The sequence below is a fragment of the Nesoenas mayeri genome (assembly GCF_963082525.1).
Source record: "Nesoenas mayeri genome assembly, chromosome: 1".
Classification (NCBI taxonomy): Eukaryota; Metazoa; Chordata; class Aves; order Columbiformes; family Columbidae; genus Nesoenas; species Nesoenas mayeri.
Genome location: NC_137541.1, coordinates 90306750 through 90319460, shown reverse-complemented (window position 1 = coordinate 90319460; position 12711 = coordinate 90306750). Strand labels below are relative to the sequence as shown.

General features: G+C 40.0%; 1 protein-coding gene across 1 annotated transcript in view; it reads left to right on the top strand.

Moving 5' to 3' along the window:
• The window catches only part of EPHA6 (EPH receptor A6), a gene marked incomplete at both ends in the record, with an annotated part of 485307 nt that overhangs the window by 461233 nt on the left and 11363 nt on the right, over positions 1-12711 (top strand). Inside the window, one exon of the mRNA XM_080364048.1 lies at positions 7194-7343. Within this exon, the coding sequence (XP_080220174.1) occupies positions 7194-7343 (150 nt within the window). The remainder of the gene's footprint in view (positions 1-7193; positions 7344-12711) is intronic.

The window sequence follows — 12711 nt, the reverse complement described above, 5'->3', positions numbered from 1 at the left end:
AGTATTTTGTTTCAAAGGAAATGCTACTATTGCTACTACTGAGAATCACAGCTGTTTCAGAGAGAATTCTTTATTTCAGAATTCTTCAATTTTTAACAAAGTAGTATTTTAATTCTTTAATTTTTGAACTAAAAGATTATGAGATATGATATATTTGTTTTTCTGATTTTTTGTGTGTATGATACTGCTAATCTATTCATCTTACTGATGACCCTTAGGGAGACAGAATGATAGGGTGGGTGAAGTATTTTGGAGAAGCATCCCACTAATGTTAATGCCAGTTAACCTTAAGTGTTTCTGATGATCTGTGGACAAAAGTCTTATCTTGGATGTTATAGTTTTGCCAGTATCTTAAGTGCTGATTCTTTCCATCCATCAACAGCTTTCCCCCTTTTTGAAGACACAAATACATGCATACGATAGGGGTTAATATTCATAAAATGACATTGTCAAAATTATAAATAGCTTTTTCTGAAAAAAGTGATAGCTAACTTAAGGGGTGAAAAATCAAGTTCCACATGTTTAGCATCATTAATCAGGATATTTGAAAGAAAATGACTGTTTTCCCAGAGATTAAAAGAAAATCCAGTCCTTTTGAAAATCAAGGGGTTTTGTTCATTTCAGTTCTGAGGGAAATGAAAGACTGGTAGAATTGACTGGAATAGGGTATAATGAGAGCAAATTCTGAAATGCCTTTTCAGAGCAGTTTTGTTATCTTGCCACATGGTTTCTCTGGTATTCCAATAGACACCAGAGAAGACTGTTAATAATACTGAATAGTTCTAAATTATTATTTGAGGATGCTAAATTCTAACTATTTATAACTTTCCACATGAAAAATTTGATTCATATGCTCAAATAAAAGCATCGCTCCAGTAAAGTGGCATAGGGCTTTCGTACAGAATGATGAATTATGTCCAGTATTTAAAACTAATATCTCTCATTATTATTGTCTCTCTTCACTTAGATGTTTTCTTTTTTTTTTTCTCATTTCTGTCATTTGGGGTGGAGAAAAAGACAGCTACTACACTCATGTCATAGGAAATTATTGCACGATTCAGTAACACTGAGCATAAAGGAATAGTAACTGACAGATGCATAGGAAATACTGTGCCAGATTAGACTAATGGTGCACATAGTTCAGTAACTTTTGTCCAAGAAATAGACAGTTCTAGATGTCTTTGCGTCTGGAACTGATGGATTTGGACTTCAGCATTTAGTATAGCTGCAGCCAGCTCTGTAACAGTCCCTCTGACATGTCTGTCATTCAAGAAAAAAACAGAACAGGCTTTTCAGCAGAAACAGGCATTGTTTCACATCACTCCTAGTTCTGGGACATTGTGAGCCTGATGTACCGTGTTTGCTTCTGGCTGCTTACATGTATCGCTGTCTTTGCACATCCAGTGGGAGCTCATACATCTTACCTTCAGTTTCATATCTGAGGTTCTCAGTGGTATCCCTCCTCACTTTAATTAGCTAACAGAGTATGTCAGAAGTTCTGGGCATCTAACAGGCTTCCTTCTTCAGTTCTGTGCCCTCTGTCATTTTTTGCATCACACATTTAGAGCTTGCTGTTACATCCTAACCTTCATCTTCATAGAAATACGAGTCATAGCTACCAGCGACATTCTTCTGCTGGAGTTTTAAAATATGTTTAAATATTTAATTCAAGAAACTGCTAATGACTGTTGTTTTTAAAAAATGTCTTACATGTAAAATTAAAAAAAAAATCAAATGGGAGATGGCAAAAATGCAGAGGAATGAATAGCGTTTGTGGCCCATTGGACCATAAGTAATGTCACTGTCAGTTGCCTTGCTGGGGTGTTTTCACAAAAGACATCATAAGCAGTTTTTTTGTTGTAAGCTCAAAAAGAGATGCCATTTTAGGAAGACTATCTCTCTCTCGTGCATAGCTTGAGGTAAAGAATAAGGCATTCTGCAACATGTAGTTCCAGTTCTGCCTTTAAATGTGTGGTGAACTGTGCTGTTGCCAACTCTGTAGGGAGAGTGAGCATGTGTGGGTGGGTGAGGGAGTAAATTTCATTTCAAGGGCTGATCTCTAAACAGTTCTACAAGCTAAGCAATGTGAGCCTAATATTCTAATCCCAAGGGGACCCTTGACACTGAATAGTAAAATTGCTTATTAAATTACAATCAAGAAAAGAATCAGGAGATAGACACTATTCAGCTGGCAGCATATGGGAAAAAATTCTAATTATTTGAATAGCAGTGTTAGTGTTCTTTTACTATGTGAAAATAAAATTAGCTTATCACTGATATCATTATTAATGTATGAGATGAAGCAGAAATACAGTTTGATTCCTAGCACACCTCCTGCTCCTTCCCCCCACCCCCCAAAAGAGAGTGAATAACATAAAATCAAAATGGGCTTGCATAAGGGCTTTCTGATTCAGGGAGCTGTGACAGATTTCATTACTGCAGTAATAAAATGTAGATGATTTATAAATTATCTTAATTTGAAGGTGGGGCATTGTGTAAACAGTATGTACTGCATTTATTATTTTCCCAGTTAGATCAAAATTTAAAAAGGCATGTTCAATATCAGTAACACTGTTTATTGCTCTAATCAGAAACAGGAAATATATTTTCAGCTAATTTAAACCTTATGTGTTCTTTTATTATGCATGAGCAGCTATTACTACTGTTCTGTCATATACATCTCTTAAGGTAGTCATAGTGCAATCTCTGCTTTTGAATGGCTTTCAAATAAATAAGCCCACTTTTTTTGCATAAAAATATATTCTGCAAACATAATTAAGTATTGAAATTTACATTTGTATGTATCCATCCTCATACATAAGATGGATCAATTGTAAAAATTTTAGAGGTATTGCTTCACTTTGTCATTAAAGCTAGCAGAAAATAATTTTGTTTTACATTACAACACTGAGCACATCTTATGCCCTTGAATGTGAACTGCCTTGAATTTTGTCAAGACTCTGTTCTCCATTCTCATTTTCACACTCAATGAGGCACTACTGGTTCAGTCGAAAAAGGCTCAGTCAGTAAAGCTGCATCATAAAACTAGTCACAGAGTCTAATCAGATTCTTTAAAACTCGTTTATATTTAACCAATACTCACAAATCTAGCTGAAAAGGCTCCTCAAGATGTGGCCTCTTTTTTTCTCTTTTCAGTCTAATTTGGGAATACCTAATCAGACTTATGAAAAGAACACACTTTAAAAAATAATTTTCCTATTATGTTATCCTTATTATGTTATAGACATTTAAAGTAAAATCTATAAATATCCAAATACCTTTTATTTGCATGTATGGATTTGTGTTTTCCCTACAAGTAGCCATTTATAGAATCATAGAATCTTTTTGGTTGAAAAAGACCTTTAAGATCATTGAGTCCAACCATTAACCTAACACTGTCACTAAATGATGTCCCTAAGAACCTCATCTATGCGTATTTTAAACACCTCCAGGGATGGTGACTCAACCACTTTCCTTGGCAGCCTGTTCCAGTGCTTGACAACCCTTTCTGTGAACAAATTTTTCCTAATATCCAATCTAAACCTCCCCTGCTGCAACTTGATTTAATTATTAACATAAGACTTTTCATTAGAATTCAAATAAATAATAAATGATTCATAACTCTCCAAATTAGAAATGTAGGCTCATACTAAATTTGTTGATTCATCAGTTTGTCTTTATAAACAAAGTCTTACAGTAACACAACCATCTAAACTGGTAGATTTTTTTTTTTTTCTTGTCATCTCCCAAGATTTGTGATAAGGAAAGAAAATATGGAATTTTTCTTTTGCATCTTCTCTCTCTAATGCTGGTATGGCACTCCAGAAAGTATCTTGAGTGGACATAAAGTGAAAGACAGCAAGGGAGATTCCTTGCTAAGATGAGGTTTAGACAGTGAACTCTTGTGTTGGAACAAGTGTATCATCTTCTGTATCATTTCTCAGCCTCAACTGATAAGCTGCTGCTGAGGAAGAGCTTTTAGGGTTGCCAGGGCAGTGTCTCTTGTTATACAAATCAGCAGGAATGTTGTTTACCTTTTAAAAAGTGCATGTGCCCATGTCCAAAGCAGGAGTTAAATGCCTGCTATGAGCCTGTGGCTTATGCCAGGCAAATATTGATTATCCCCAGAACTCTGCAGAAGCCAGGGGTCTAAGGATAGAATTACATACATCTGGCTATAAAATGTTTAAAAATAAAGGACTAAACCTGATCCAGTATAGAAGTGTTCACAGAAGTGTTAACAGAACGTCCTTAGTTGGAAGGGACCCACGAGGATCATCGAGTCCAACTCCTGTCCCTACACAGGACAATCCCACAATTCACACCATGTGTCTGAGGGCGCTGTCCAGTTTCTTGAACACTGTCAGGCTTGGGGCCGTGACACCTCCCTGGGGAGCCTGTTCCAGTGCTCCACTACCCTCTGGGGGAAGAACCTTTTCCTAATGTCCAGCCTAAACCTCCCCTGGCACATCTTCCTGCCATTCCCTCAGGTTCTGTTGTTGGTCACCAGAGAGATTAGATCAGCACCAACACTTCCTCCTCTGCTTGTGAGGAAACTGTAGACTGCAGTAAAAAGGATAACTCTGTTGTGTGATGAGACATTTTGAACTATAGTCTGCAGTTGGACCCTAAAACGGTCTGTTTCTCAGAAGAGACATCCTTTTGTTTGGGCAGCCCAGTGTGCAGCATACATTTGGGGCACTGAATATCTCAGTCTTCCACTGCCTCAGGAAACTTGGACTCTCATATCTCCCCAAGACACCATTGCAACCAGACCATGAGAACAAACACCAAATGCTCTTATCCAGTTTGTTTAGAAGGTTTTAAATATTGCCTGGGTAAGAGTCAATGGATTAGGCTGCTCTTTCCTTGGAGAATGTCCTATCACAAATCTCCATTCTCTCACCCAAAAACATTTGTAATTGCTTCCTAAGTGGAAGTGCCATACCAGGAAGAAACCAAGATCATCACACCCTGCGGTGCTGGCTAGGGCAGGCTCAGAGATGGCAGCAGGTGGGATGGTAAAGTTCTTTGCATCTCTGACATGCCGGGGGGTGATCTCACTACCAGGTTACTGGATTAAGAAAAGGGGATAAGGAGGTGCTTGGGCAAAAATACAAAATAAACTGTTACCTTTACCTTACTACTCCTAAAGTCAGGATGCAGTTTGCCACTGACTTCAGCCACAAGTGAACAAGCAAAGGCTTTAAAAATGCAGCTACAAAAAATGTAACAGCATACAATAGACATCTTAACCATCATACAACATAAACGTTAACCATAGATTTTTCACCAGCAGGTGAGACTCAGTGATGAGAAGTTATCTGACTGGCATATCACCACAGACACAGAGCTTTGCCTTTGAACACTTTTTTGGTAGGAGAAGCCTCTTCTCAGTCAGTTGAAGTTAGACTTCAACAACTTGCACACAATTTTTTGTATATCCAAAGCAAATTAACCGAGATTTACATACTTGTGTTTAGCTGTGGCTTCTCTTCAATTGCCAAATGGATGTTCCAGTTCATTTCTTATTTTGTTTCTGTCAGAAATACAATTATAATGCTGAGCAGAATCTATTACTGCTTGTTGAATGCAATTACTGCTAAGTGAGCTCAGCTCTACTGGCTGCCTCCTTCTACCATCTAGTGGCATCTTAAGCATACTGCTCTCACTGTACTTATTTAAGGAGTTATATATGGAGAATGATAATATATGTATGCTCTTGAAAGTATAAATGTATCTGGAGAAGAAATACTATGTTGTGAAAAGGGAAAATAGGTTTCATACTATCACTATTTAATGCAGGGTGACAATAAAACATGGCAGATGCTCGCTGTTACCCTTCCCCTCCCCCAATAGGAGGAAAAGAGAGCCTTGCAAGTTGGAAAAAATTAAAAATGCTTTACTAATGCTACTAATAAAATAGAGAAAATAATACAGAATATACAAAACCAATCTTGAATTTCCTAGCACAGCTCAGCAGAGCTGGCTCTGCTCCAGCGGCTGCAGAGCCAGCACCAGGAGTGGACTGGACACTGGGCTGGACTCCACAGTAAACTGGAACTGGATTTAGGGATGCAGGGTCTGGAATCAGGCCTCAAATTGCAGGGACAACAGGCAGGGTCCTCTTCAGATGCCAGCCATAGTGGAAGGGAGTGAGACCCTCGTGATCTCCCACTTTTATAGGGTGTGTGACGTGGATGGAATGCAATACTTATCTGGTCAATTTTAGTCACCTGTTCAGTTTGCCCCTCCTTGTAAATACACCCCTCTCACTTAAGGGACGTGCATTTTTATCAGCGACCTTGCATACCATTGCTACGTTATCAGCTGCTGTCTGCAAAAACAAGCAGCCAAATTCGGAAAACTGCAGTTACTTAGAAGAACTTCGCTGAAAGGAGAATTCACTGAAAGAGGAACTAGTCTTGTTTTTAACAAAACCAGGACACATACATTAACTATTTATGGGAGAACAGACCAACCAGGTTCAATTGTATAAATTACTAATGTCAGAGAAAATTTCTGTATACTGTGGTTAGTAAAGAGCAAGTCAGGTTTGTAGATTGAATTCTTACAGATATTGTGTGTGTGGTAGCACTTGGACTTGGAAGTTGAAAGCTGAAGAATGAAATTATTCAATATCCTAAGGAAACGCCTATTAGAAGCACGCTGTCTACCTGGATATTTAAAGGGCACAACAAAAATGTAAAAAGATTATCAGGAGTAAAAAAATAATAGAAAGGCTATCGTTTCCTTTCTGCTTACACGATTTTGTTAAGTGCTTTCAGTGCTGTATTTTGCAATAGATGTTTCTATTCCATGTAAGGAAAAAGAGATTGAATGTCAATGTGCTAGGAATTTCAGGCTTGGGATGTTTTCAATCAAAAGGCATGTTCTGACTAATAATATGACTGAACAAATATGAATCATCTAGAACACTTTCTGTTCTTTGAACTGACATTTCTTTTTTTCACAAAGTACTGGTCTTGGTGAAATAGACTACAAATGAAACCAAATTTTTATCAAATTCTGAAGAAGGTATATTTCATCTTTTCCACTTGCAGCAAGTTGACAAGGCAAATTGACAGAAGGCAGAATGCAGAATTCAGTATCCAGGATATCTTTTGTTTTCTTCTCTTTTAAATATATGCTTTATTCTGGTCATATTGATAAGTTGTCAACATATTTTGCAGGGCGGAAAAATCCCCATCAGGTGGACCGCTCCTGAAGCTATAGCTTACCGGAAGTTCTCTTCAGCAAGCGACGCTTGGAGCTATGGGATTGTAATGTGGGAGGTGATGTCCTACGGTGAGAGACCGTACTGGGAGATGTCCAACCAGGATGTAAGTACTGACGAGGACTAATCCGTGAGTTGTTGAAATGCGCCTTGAAAATGATTGTCACATCCTGCCCTGTTTTGCTTTCTCATTCACTTTATAGGGTGGAACCTCATATTATTTAAATCAGCATGACTCTATGAAGTCCTAGGTGACAATTTATGAAATCTGAAGACCTAGCCCACTATAACTAAACCTTACCTAGCTTCCTCCCATGGGTTAAAGACATGTTACAAAGAGTCACAGCCAGCTTGCCAGGTTCTGATTCTGACTATACATGGCTTTCACCCAAATCCTTGGGAATCTGCATTGGGTATGTAAGTTGATGCAGTTCTCAGTCAAGCTATAAATGAAAATTTGAGGGAATACTGGAACTGTTCTGATTATAAAGTTGGCCCATTGTCTCCAGCGTAGTCTAGCAGTACCCTTCAATGGGCTTACGCAGTTAAATTCTCAAACAAGTCAAGCTGCCATGAGAAATGTATTTGCCAATTCTTCTTTCTAGGAATTAAATGCATTCTGTTTTCCTTAAAAACTATGCATAGGCTTAACCACAGTGCAGGACAATGGTCCTTCCTCATAAGAAAGTTATGCTTTACTCTGACTTTTTTTTTGCAAACGTTGCCATTGAATAAGCCTTCCCAATTAAAAAGACACATTTGCTTCTAGTAAAATTGAGGGCTTGTCCTAGCAGATGAAGCATGGGAAACAGGAAATGCTTTTTTCTCACCACAATTCCAATTTTTCACTAATTCTCTTGTTTGATGGATCCTCTTGACAGCTCGAACTGGTATACTCAGTCTTCATATCAGCCATCTATCTCTATGTCAAAATGCAGAATATCAGGCAACCCATCATAACCTTTTTCATATATTTGCCTAGAATACCTCTGCATTGGTTCTGAAGAGCTGACAAGATTTTTCCCAGATGACTGGTTGTATATCATTGCTAAGTTATTCAGCTGTTCAAGTCTGGCTGCTTGTTAAGGCTGATCAGTCATTTGGGGATAAGGATCTGAGAGAGTTTAATTAAAAAAAAAACCAAAAAACATTTCTAAGTGTCTCAGGAAGAGAAAAACAAAACAAAACAAAAACCACACATACACACACACAAAAAGAGAAGACTAGCAAAATAAAGAAAGCTTTATTTCCTTTAGATTTGTCCTCTGCAGCCTCACCAGTACTGCAATCCAACTTCTCTCCAGCATTTCTCTTGTGAGTTTAGCCTTGGGAATTAGACCACCTCTCTTGTGCATCATTCCACTCTAGCAGTGCCTACAATCACCACCCTCCTCCACATACCTACCTGCCAGCAGCCCTGCTTCCTGCTGTGCCCCTTAATTAACACCAGGTGTGGGATGATGTGTGTTGGGCCTGGTTTTGAGCCATGTTTCTGTTGATTGACCAGGCAGTGGTGACTGGCTGCCCATCTGAAGAGAGCAAGCAACCACTGAGCTAAGGTAGAACTCCGTGCAGATGTTATTTTGGTACTATCTGAAATATAAACAGATTGTAGATATACTGTGAAATGAGCAGATAAACCCAGCAGGCTCAATTCTGTTTCCCACAGCTAGTAATCCATTGGCATTTGAGATGCCCTAGAGTAACTAAGATTTCCACGTGCAGCTAACACAGGATGTGCGGGGGAGCAGAGTTCTCCTGCAGCAACAATTGAAGGCCAAGCAGGATACCTTAGCGAGTCTAAAATTAGATACCTATGCTTAGACAACTGAATTAAGGCTACTTTTTCCATGTGGCACAGTGTAAAATGACCTGTGTTAGAGATTTCTCATGTATATTAGTCTCTATGTCCTACAACTAACTATACTTCTGCCAGCTGCTGATTCTTACACCACTGATCTAATCTGATTCAAGTGGGCCAATGTGTACAAAATTAATAAAAGAGGATGAACAGGCAGGCTCTGACTAACAGTATGAGTACCCCAGTTATTTTCTTGTCTGAACTGAGAGGTACTTATCAGCTCCTGAACTACCATAGTCTGCAAACTAATTTAAGGCAAACTGCCATTGTTTTCCTTAAAAAGCACCATTTTAAGATGTGGTGGGGTCACGGTCCATTTGGTGATGGACTCGTGATGGTTCTGTTACCTTGATCTTGAAGCACAAAATTAAGGTAACCAAAATGCCAAGGGGTTGTAATTCAATCAAACAGTGTTACTTTATTAATTTGTCCATAAAGCAGCACGCGATAGTGAGAGAGAGTAAGAAAAAGAAAAAGGGAAAAGAAACAGGGAAAAAGTAAAAGTAAAGATGAGAAAAGAGGTTGCGTTTATCAGCAGTAAAGCTTCAGAGGCGTCCCTCTGGTCTCCAGTCCTGTAGAGTCCTGCCGGTCCTCCGTCGTGGTTCGGGATCCTCTGGTGGGAAGATCTCCAATGGTGTCCATTCTGGAGTCATCTTTTATGCTTCTTCACCCCTCTTGCTCCCATTGTTTGAGGCCAGCCTCTGCCTTGATTTCGCAACCCAGGCTTGAACTGTGCAGGCTCGAAAGATTCATGCTTTCTTTTGCCAGCACTTACGTGTCCGGCATTCAGGGGTCTTTCTCTGGTCCATTGGGTGACCTCAGGACCCTTGACGAGCTTCTGGGCATGCTCCTTTTTGTTGGCCATTGTTTGGGGGAGCAGGTGGGAGACACGTGTGACTGAGGCTGCAGGTGAGAACACATCTTCTGGACGGCACCTATTGTCCCTGGGTCAAAGAGACCCTCAGAACAATAACTTTCAGGAGGTGGGGCTGGTTTGGCTGAAGCAGCAGGTGAAGTCCACACAGCAGTCATTATTAGTAGCAGCCACCTCATATCGGAGAAACCAGTGCAACACAATGCTTCTCCTCGAGCCTCTCTCCAAGTCATTGTCCATGCGTTCTTTCTGTCAGGGGGTCAGTTCTCTAAGTTCTTGATGGCAATGTTCAGGCAAATACTGCTCCATTTTCAGACCGACTCTCACAGGTGGTTTAGGAGCTGAATGCTAAGGAGTTGGGACATCAGCCTTGCAATAGCAGAGGACAGTATTCTTGAGCTAATCTGTTCAGAAGCAAAGCGAAACACAGCCATAGCAATAGCTGCCTGTTCATCATTAGTATGCTGTTGCAAAATCTGATTACTCTGCATTGCATGGAATGCACTTTGTATGAAAATGCACACATTGCCTCAATTTTTCTGCCTTGCCAAACTAATAGATGCAATGATTAGTTTCGCTGTGAGCTTTCTTTTACAGGGAGATTGAACAGAACAAGATACTGGTAGAAAAGGTACTAGCAGATCACAGAATTGCACAACAGATGAGGCTGAAGGACCTTTGAAGATTGTCTACTCCAGCCCCCTGCTCAAGCACAGTCAGCTAAAGCAGTTTGGTCGGGGCTGTCTCCAGTCAGGCTTTGACTGTTTCCAAGGATGGAGATTCTACAAACTCTCTGGGCAACCTGTGCCAGTCATTCACACAATAAAAAAGTATTTTCTTACATTTTGATGGAATTTCATGGTTTTCAGTTCGTGCCTATTGCCTCTTGTCCACTCAACACTCTGAATAGTAAGTACAATGTCCATGTGTGCCTTTACAAGCAAACCTCACTGGGCAGTTACTTTTTCCTTTCCACCCCCATTAGCACCGCCTGGTTGAGGGACTGTGCTAATCATAAAAGCAGCAATGGCTCACAGTCCTTTCTTCTGTTGCCCCCATCAATTGCCACTGGCACATCCTCTGAGTGTATTGTGGGCAATAGTCTTTTGCCTGGCTTTCCTCACTATATAACTGTTATTTGTTTCTCCCTTCTCTCTGCAGCACCCCATTCATGTCTGGTTTTTTTAGAGATTAAAGAAGCCCATAAAGCCAGAGGTACTTCTGAACAAAGTCAGTCCTACCATGGTGCCTGGCTTCTGTGCAGTTCCAGTGCTTCCAACTGCAATGTCATCTCTCTGTAACTCTGCCTCTGCCCCTCATCTTGCCAGCCTGCTTATCCAGCTGCAGGTGATGGGTAGCTGGTAGTGACTGCAGCTCGAGGTGGTGGGAGGAAGGAAGATGCTTTTTTGCTGTATCACCATGTTCCATTGTGATGTGATCTTGTGGTCCAACACAGGGAATTTCAGTCTCTACTCCAGTTGTGATTTTTCTGGTGTTGGATCAACTCTCTATGAGGAACTCAGCTGCCACCATCTCTCTTATTTACTCTGTAATCATAATCCTTCTCCTCACAGGTGGGTCCAGCACCAGCCCAGCTCTTGACCGTCCCACTGCTGTTACCTCTAACTGGGAATGGGACAAGAGATAGAGGCTTTCTATTATATCAGGTCCATTTAGCTCCACTATTCGTCTCCTGGGAAGAGGGTTGGAATGACCAGTAGGACCCTCACATAGAGTCCAAGTCACCAGGTCACAGTATTTCACAGCACGACTTCATTCCAGCTGCCTCTCCCTTCAAGGCTGGCTGCAGCTTGCCCTCTTCCCCTCTATCAGACCTTACGACATATCTACTCAAGGACATGCCACCAGTGAGAATTCATAAAGCAACCCCTTCATTTAGAGTATATTAAATATTCTGCTACAGCATGAAGATGGTAACATTTAATTACCTCTACATCCAAAACAGAAGTATATGTTAGTACAGAATAATGATGCGGGCCCTAAGGATGCTGCCTATGCAAATGGTGCTGACTCCTGGGGATTTTCCCTGCAGTCCAACAACACACAGCAGAAAGGATTCCTTTTACCAAGAGTCCTACCCACAGGCTTTTAGTGCTGAAATGTTAACAGGGAGCCCCTGTGACCTTCTAAATACATTTAGTGACTCTAAATGTCATTGGGAAATTTCAAGTTATTTGACATATTGCAAAGCTTTGTTGGGTATTGGGACATTTATTTTAGTGCATTAAATTACCTGAACTCACACAAGCTTATTTTGCAGAAATAATAGGACTTCCCCAAAGATCAGAGATACTATATGGCTGGGAAAGTAATAGAGAGGGGCACACACTAAACAGATTCAGAAGTGACACATTATGCAGACAACCATTAATAAGGCCTTATGTAAGTATAGTCAGAGGTTCTGCTACAGCAAAATGTCTGGCAACATTAACATTATAACACTTACTGTGTTTTGATTATAATAAAACTCTTCTCTAGTTAGCAATATTTATTTAATTGGGTGAGTTTTTATGAAGTACCAGAAGTTTTCCAAGTATAAACTCCACAGAGCCACATCTATTATTTCACATTCCACCTTACAAATTGCTTTTCTAATTCAACAACTTTGGGAAAATAATTCACCTTTTTAGACCATGGCTAAGTAAGTGATGTTTTGAGTGGCTGCCACTTAAATGTTGACTTCTTGCATGTGTAGCATAGAAGCCAATGATATGCTCA